This window comes from Gadus morhua, chromosome 3 (assembly GCF_902167405.1).
Source record: "Gadus morhua chromosome 3, gadMor3.0, whole genome shotgun sequence".
In the NCBI taxonomy this organism is placed as follows: domain Eukaryota; kingdom Metazoa; phylum Chordata; class Actinopteri; order Gadiformes; family Gadidae; genus Gadus; species Gadus morhua.
Genome location: NC_044050.1, coordinates 27,704,230 through 27,712,404, shown reverse-complemented (window position 1 = coordinate 27,712,404; position 8,175 = coordinate 27,704,230). Strand labels below are relative to the sequence as shown.

At 46.7% G+C, this 8,175-nt stretch overlaps 1 protein-coding gene across 1 annotated transcript in view; it reads left to right on the top strand.

The window, feature by feature from the left end:
- Positions 1-7,760, top strand: part of LOC115540512 (zinc finger protein 431) — a 37,351-nt gene extending 29,591 nt beyond the window's left edge. Inside the window, exon 5 of the mRNA XM_030351888.1 lies at positions 7,728-7,760. Within this exon, the coding sequence (XP_030207748.1) occupies positions 7,728-7,744 (17 nt within the window). The 3' untranslated portion in view covers positions 7,745-7,760. The remainder of the gene's footprint in view (positions 1-7,727) is intronic.
- Positions 7,761-8,175: the final 415 nt, after the last annotated feature.

Sequence of the window (8,175 nt, the reverse complement as noted above, 5' to 3'; positions counted from 1 at the left end):
ATATCCTGTCCATGTATATCACAAACAGGATTGGTGACAAGGCGCAGCCCTGGCGGAGACCAGCGCCCACTGAAAACGAAACTGACCTGCCGAGGACGCGAACACAGCTCTCGCTTTGGGAGTACAGAGATTGGATGGCCCTGAGGAGAGACCCCCTTACCCCATACTCCCGCAGCACCTCCCACAGTTTCTCCCGGGGGACCCGGTCATACGCCTTCTCCAGATCCACAAAACACATGTAGACCGGATGGGCATACTCCCAGGATCCTTGCGAGAGTGAAGAGCTGGTCCGTAGTTCCACGTCCGGGGCGAAAACCGCATTGTTCCTCTTCAATCTGAGGTTCAACGATCGGCCGAACCCTCCTTTCCAGCACCTTGGAGTAGACTATACCAGGGAGGCTGAGAAGTGTGATACCCCGGTAATTGGCACACACTCTCTGGTCCCTCTTTTTGAACGGGGGAACCACCACCCCGGTTTGCCACTCCTTTGGCACTGTACCCGACTCCCACGCGATGTTGAATAGGCGTGTCAACCATGACAGCCCCTCAACACCCAGAGCCTTTAGCATTTCTGGCCGGATCTCATCAATCCCTTGGGCTTTGCCACTGCGGAGATGTTTGACTACCTCAGTGACCTCCACCAGGGAAATTGACGACGAAACACCATCAACCTCGAGCTCTGCCTCCAACATAGAGGGCGTGTTATTCGGAGTACCTCAAAGTGTTCCTTCCAACGTCCGACAACCTCCTCAGTTGAGGTCAACAGAGTCCCATCCTTACTGTACACAGCTTGGATGGTTCCCTGTTTCCCCCCTCCTGAGGTGCCGGATAGTCTTCCAGAAACACTTTGGTGCCGACCGAAAGTCCTTCTCCGTGGCCTCTCCGAACTTCTCCCACACCCGCTGCTTAGCCTCCGACACGGCAGCAGCTGCAGCCCTTCGAGCCTGTCGGTACCCTGCAATCGAGTCAGGAGACCCCCAGGATATCATATCCCGGAAGGCCTCCTTCTTCAATCGGACGGCTTCCCTGACCACCGGTGTCCACCACGGTGTCCGAGGGTTACCGCCCCTTGAGGAGCCTAAGACCCTGAGGCCACAGCTAGCCACTGCAGCTTCAGCAATGGAGGCTTTGAACACCGCCCACTCCGGCTCAATGCCCCCAACCTCCACAGGAATGCCAGAAAAACTCAGCCGGAGGTGTGAGTTGAAGATACCTAGGACGGGGGCCTCCTCCAGACGTTCCCACTACTCGTTTGGGCTTACCAGGTCTATCCGGAAATTTCCCCCATTCCCTGATCCAACTCACTGGTGGTCGGTTGACAGTTCCGCCCCTCTCTTAACCCAAGTGTCCAAAACATGCGGCCTCAGATCAGATGACACGATCACGAAATCGATCATCGATCTTCGGCCTAGGGTACTCTGGTACCAGGTACACTTATGAGCACCCTTATGTTCGAACATGGTGTTCGTTATGGATAATCCATGACTAGCACAGAAGTCCAATAACAAACGACCGCTCGGGTTTAGATCAGGGAGGCCGTTCCTCCCCACCACGCCTCTCCAGGTGTCTCCATCGTTGCCCACGTGGGCGTTGAAGTCTCCCAGCAGAACTACGGAGTCCCCTACTGGAGCCCCATACAGGAATCCATTCAGGGTCTCCAAGAAGGCAGAGTACTCTGAACTGCTCTTTGGTGCACTGCATACACACAAACAACAGTCAGAGTTTTCCCCCCTACAACCCTTAGGCATGTCGCAGTTCATGTACTTTAGGGAGTCAAAGCCAAAGTTCCTTTCCCCCAATTCCTTCTCAACCGTGGCTGAGATAACCCCCACTACAGTCTCGTTACAGTGTGTGTATTCACACGCACACATACATGTGGCGCTCGCACAGTCATGTCTCATTGGCGGGCCAAGTCTCTGGGCGGGCCGGGCAGAGTAAGGGGAGGAGCTTACTGCAGTGTGACGACATAGGAAACCACATTCCAAATCAGCGCGCTTGAGCTTCCGTTTTTTCAAAGGCGAGCAGAACACCTAGTGCTCGTTTTACACTGAACGCAAGTTTTAGCCACTGGGGGACCATAGGCAGGCTAGGGGAACTCATATTTATGTTAGAAAACCTCATAAAGTGAGATTTTAATGCCATGGCACCTTTAAAGGTGGTGTTTAACAAGGTACGGGCCACCTGGCTTCCCCAACACCGTCCAAATGATTGTGCCATTGACCTCCTCCCTGGCTCATCACCACCAAGGGGGAGACTCTTCTCTATGTCAGCTCCTGAAACCAAGGCCATGGGCAAATACTAGGGATCGACCGATATATCGGTCGGCCGATATTATCGGCCGATATTCGCGTTTTTTACGTGTATCGGTATCGGCCGATACGCGGCCGATTTTCGCCGATTTTTATTTATTTATTTTTTTTTTTACTTGTTCTACCTCACCTGTTTTTACTATTTGTTAAATATAGTTTTTTATATTGAAGTTCAATAAATGTTCCTTTTTTTTAATTGAGACTTGTAACATTTGTTATCAGTGTAATTTTTATGATTGAGGGAGCAAAAAAAATAAATAAATAAATAAATAGTATCGGCTCTAAATATCGGTATCGGCGTATCGGCGTATCGGCTAAGGCTGATGAAAAAATATCGGTATCGTATCGGCCCTAAAAAATCCGTATCGGTCGATCCCTACCAACGTCACTGGTGTTGCAAAGCCAGAGCTTTTCAAACTACAAAAGCACAAACACCCTAAAATCGCTAGTTGCCTGTGACCCCCGTGGTGCTGTGATTTTTTCATCTGCCCTCTTCACAGGATCCATGTCCGATAAGGAGATAGTCAGGCAATGTGGTATCATCCCGTTACTAGAGCAACTTATAGAGAGTGGCTATTTGCAAAGAGGGGATGGCATAATGGCTGATAAGGGCTTCTTGATCGAGGAAGAGATGCGAGCAGTCGGACTGCAGTTAAACCTGCCACCGTTTTCGAGATTTAAGAGGCAAATGCCCGCTGGAGATGTGCTGGTGACAAAGCGCATTGCAAAGCACAGGGTGCACGTAGAGAGGGCCATCGGTAAAATAAAAAAGTTCAAGATGGTGTCAGACAAAATTCCTAATACAAGGTTAGGGATTATAAATCACATCTGGTATGTGGTGAGCATGCTTTCAAACTTCCAGCCACACATACTTAAGTAAGGGACAGTCTGGGACAGTCGTAGCATCACATGGCAACAAATACAAAGTATTACTACATGACATTATTACTGCTTTAACCTGTTATTTTTACTCACCACTGTGGGGCATTTTGTCAGCCTGAGCTGTGGAAGGTGCTATAGAAATCCTTGTTTCATGTTTTTATGTGTAGGTGTATATAATATGTCAGCCCAATTTTCCTTTTTTTACATTGTAAGCACAATTTAGAATTTGTAAATGTCAAATTTTAATGAAACTTTAATAAAATCTCACCTGGTGGCTTAGACCGCACCCCACTGCATACTTCCTGCCTCCAACTTCTACCTCAGGTGCAGTTTCATCAGCAATGTAGCTTATAGGTGCATCTGACATCTCCCTCAGTAGACCATACACTGCTGTCCCTAACTCTTTCCTTTAACAAATACATTCAGAGGTGAGTATTATTGTCTATCATGTTACACAGTACACAGGAATATGTTCAGAACAGTGTGAATGATGGTGTTGCTGTAGAGTACATGGAAAGTAAAATACTTACTTATTGTGGATATAGCTGGACATGATGGGTTTCCGCTTGCGGTTGACTTTGGCCTTGGCTACCACCACACTGCTCACAGGTTGTCCAGTTATTTTTTTACCCCTGGCTTTGTGCCACTGCTGAGGCTGGCTTGTGGAGGAGATGTCATTATGTCTGGCACGGCACAGGTCCAGGGTGTACATAAGGCCCACAATGTGAGAGCAAAAACCTGGTGAACTGATTTAAGCCAGAAGTAGCATTAGGTGTTTGTTTTGGAAATGCTATTTGCAGTGACTATGAATTGCTTATGTCAACCAGCCTTATGACAATAATGTTACTAGCTAGTTACTGCAATATTAGAGTGCCTTGACATGTAACCTTACATCCATGTTGTAACAACATATTGTAACAAGCTAGACTCTGATGACGTTGCTTCTTGCTAGAAAGGATAGTTGAAAGGATGTTGACTGGCTATCTAACTAATTTAAATATTTCAGTCAACATCCTCCTGAAGTATACAAGTGTCCTGAACTTACCCGGCAGTGCAAGAGCATAACTGGTCCAAAAGGCTGTGCTCGTTGCATGTGAGGTAGAGATCATGGGGTTTCTCCGATTTTGCCATTGACCGGTACGCTTTCGCCTCGACAGTCGTAGTGTCCCCTTCTTTGTTTATTTTAATGTTTTTAATGTATCCCTCCACCGCATACTGTAACCCCTTTTGCCTCGATCTGGAGGATATCGCACAAGTATTGCTCCAAAAAGAGTCACTGACACGCACCGCTATATTTTTCCCCGACATGACACTGTGTTGACACTCCGTCGGCGTCAAGAAGCTTGTCGGGCTAGCAACGGTAACTAAGGGGGGCGGGGCTTTTGCGAAAGGTCAATTAAATGCAATACAAATATAAAGTAAAAACAAGTGTTATCTAGCGATCCGTTATCTGTATTATATTATTTCGTCTTCGGCAACATCAGTGCGATTGAAACCTGCCTGGCAACGGACAACCCCTTACGTAATCTGTAATCTGAAGATTATGAGAATTCAGTTACACAAAAAATCAAATACTGTACAATGCAGTACAGGCCTGTCTCCGCAGTCCTGTTCCATTGGCTGCACAAGAGGCATGCGGCATGTGGTTGGCGGTCATATATGCCCCATTGTCCAAGCCAAAGTAACCTGTACGAGGTGTGCAAACGGCCATTGGATTTTGCTCCTTGCCCATCTAATCCTCTTTGTGTCTGTCCACAGATTCAATGATTGCCCTTGAAAAAGGCCAGAAAGTTGACCACAACAAACTACTAACGGCAGGAAACATATTGTGTCACTTTGAAAGGGTCGAAGAATCTGAACTGGAATCTCCACCAGAAGAAGGGCAATCGCAAAAGATCTCTCAGGAAGTTTTCAGAGTAGATGAAACCCTGGCAAATGAAGATAATGTTAGAATGCAGACATCTTCGAACAGGGAAGTTATATCTGATCAGCAGTGTTGCCACAGTTACCTTGAAAAAGTAATCTGATTACTGATTACTAGTTGCTCCTTAAAATAGTAACTTAGTTACTTTACTGATTACTTGATTTTAAAAGTAACTAAATTAGATTACAAGTTACTTTATTAGCTACATTTAGCTGCGAAAACACCCCCTGCCGCCTCAAAATAAAAAATTACAACCAGTTTTGCCAAAACTAACTTTTTGCTCCCCCCCCCCCCCCCCCTCAACAATTGTTCTTCCACCCCCCCCCCTCAACAATTCTGCGCAGGGGGCTGGTAGGGGGAATTCGGGGGGGGGGCATCAGTACCTCTTGTATACAGGGCCCAGAATTTTGAGCTACGGCCCTGGGGTGCACAAACTGACACACGGCTTTCAACCGCTAGACAAAATATCACCGTGCGCTTTACAGGGTGATCACCGGACGCATCTCCACGTGCGTGACGTAAACAGCGCGTTCTAGCGCTCGAGCTGATCGGACCTCCCCGTGGGTTTGGTTCTCTGGCGATAACGTAGAGGCTCCCACGCACTCTCTCTGCTACCGTCTCTCCAGCGCAACACACAGACACACACACGCAGCACCGTGCGACTAATACCGCCGCTAATAACAACTGGTGGCGCGGACTCTGGAGAGTCAAGGTCGACACTCGCCACTGATAGATTGAAGTCTTTGGAAACTGTTATGTCCCCCGCTAGGGGAAGGGGTGGCAACATAAAACCAGATGTCGTTGGTTAACTTAAAGTTGTTTATTTAAGCCGGAGCTTGGGGTAATCAACTAAACACTAACAGAGGAGGCAAAACTACAAAAGGAAAAGGACCATTGGGTGCTGTCCAAATCAAAGAAATGAATATAACCAAAGAGAAGCTCCCAAAATACACAGGCGCCTAGTGTTTCTTAACAAAGGTGTAAATGCGTGTCGGTTTTCGATAACCTCTAACAACCTTACCCTGGCCCAATTCCCTGGTAGCTAACAAGAGCCTCTTTGATGAGTAACTTTAATCTGATTACTGGTTTGGAAATAGTAACGCGTTAGATTACTCGTTCGTCACTGAAAAAAGTGGTCTGAGGCCAGTAACGCGTTACTAATTAACGCGTTGCTGGCATCACTGCTGATCAGTTATCCAGTTATCAGATTAAGTCTCCTCAATGAAGGGTGCATCTTGCGATTGCAGAATCGGCTTGAAATAAATTTGGGTTGATGTCCAGACAGAATCATCAGCACAGATAAACAAACGCAGAAGTAGGGCAAAGTTCCATATCCACACGTTAATCTTGCCATCAGTTTGTCAATCATTTCTGTAGCAACCTCTAGAAGAGGCCGACCAACTGCCATTGCAGGGGACTATGTCGCCCCCTCTAACATCTGATAGTTGTACAGCCAAAAAGGCATCAGAGAGTCCCTCCAAACCTGTCGAGTCAGATCAACATGGTCGTGTTCCCTGCTTGGCAGCCTCTTTCCCTTTAGGGTACTTTTCAGAAGATGCAGAACTAGCCGGTTTACATCAAGCATACAAGGAGATGGAGGAAAACGTTGTTCCCTCAGCAGCTGAGGGAACAAGCTACTCCTTTGACACCAAGCCTTTTTATATCCTCTGTGTCTCTTCGAACAAAAACCAAAGACTGTGCTTCTTATCCCTCTGCTTTAGTTTGCCAAATGTCCAACAGCTTGCCTACTTTAGATCAATCCACCAAAATACACTCTGTTCCTCAACTTCCTCCCGGTACCGTAAATTCAGATGTGTCTGCCAGTAATCCATCTGCAGTGGTCCCTTCCAAAACTTGGTCAAAGTCATCCACCAAATTAAAACAACATGCGATCATTATTCCAAAATCAAACAATGCATCGGGAGCAACATGTACAAGAGCTCAGTCACGTCTGCAAAACTCTTTTACATCGATATCCAAAGTAGAAGCATCCTGTGATAGGTTAGGCGTTAGTTTCAGGTACGTCCTTTGTGTTTAACCTAGGTTTGCTTCCACTCCAACAATAATGCAAGGGAAGTCATCCAACCTTACAGATATTGAGGAAAATGCAGCATGTTCAAACACAGAAAACATTTCCTTTGCATCTGAAAGACCATGTTTTGTGAACTTTGGGCCAAAGTCTTTACCAACAACCCTCCCCAAGGTTCAGCCCTCAACAGTTGCATCAACCCAGACAGCGTTGTCCACTATCAGAGAATCGTGTTCGGATTCTAAGACATTACCTGTGTCTAGTCCCTCTAGCTCCAGCTCAAACAAGGCTTCTACAAAGAGACACACTGTGAAAGCATTGAAGCAGGTTGCAAAGGAGGAAACACAGGCTGCCCCTATCCCCCTTAACAGTGACCCGGTTCATCCCCTCCCAGAGATAACTAAAACCCAGTTTTTTGTACAGCTGTCCATGGTGGTTCCCTGTCAGCAAAAGGTATTGCTATATTTGGGCAGATGTCATTTTTCAATACATTTCTGCCTAGTTGATCAAAGTATTATGCATTTTTGTCAGATGAATATGACATTACCAGTATAAAAAAACGGTCATTCATTTCTACTTTCAGGAATCCCTCAACGATAGTGTGGATTGTGTAGTTGCAGAGACGGCGACACATAATACCAAGCGCCGGTTACGAAAAGGTTGGACAAGTGGAACTAAATAAATAATGTACCATGTTAAAGGTCAAACATTTGGGGAAGTTCACTATAAATATGTAAATATTTATATATGAATATATAAACCACACTATAAAACTGTTACATACGCAGCTCCTAAACGGCTCACCAGTCCTCGTCTTGTCACACGAAAGCATCGGCCACCCTTCACTCAGTCTGGTTCCAGTTCCAGTTCCTACAACAGCCCCTCTGCCCCAAGAACCGGCAGGTACTCTCACCGGGGGTCTACCCACCCCACACCTGCAGAAACGTCCCCCCTCCCGTCGACATCGCAGCCGTTCTCGTTCAACAGAGAAAGTCTGCTCAGAAACCATTGTGAACAATGTGGCCGTGTCC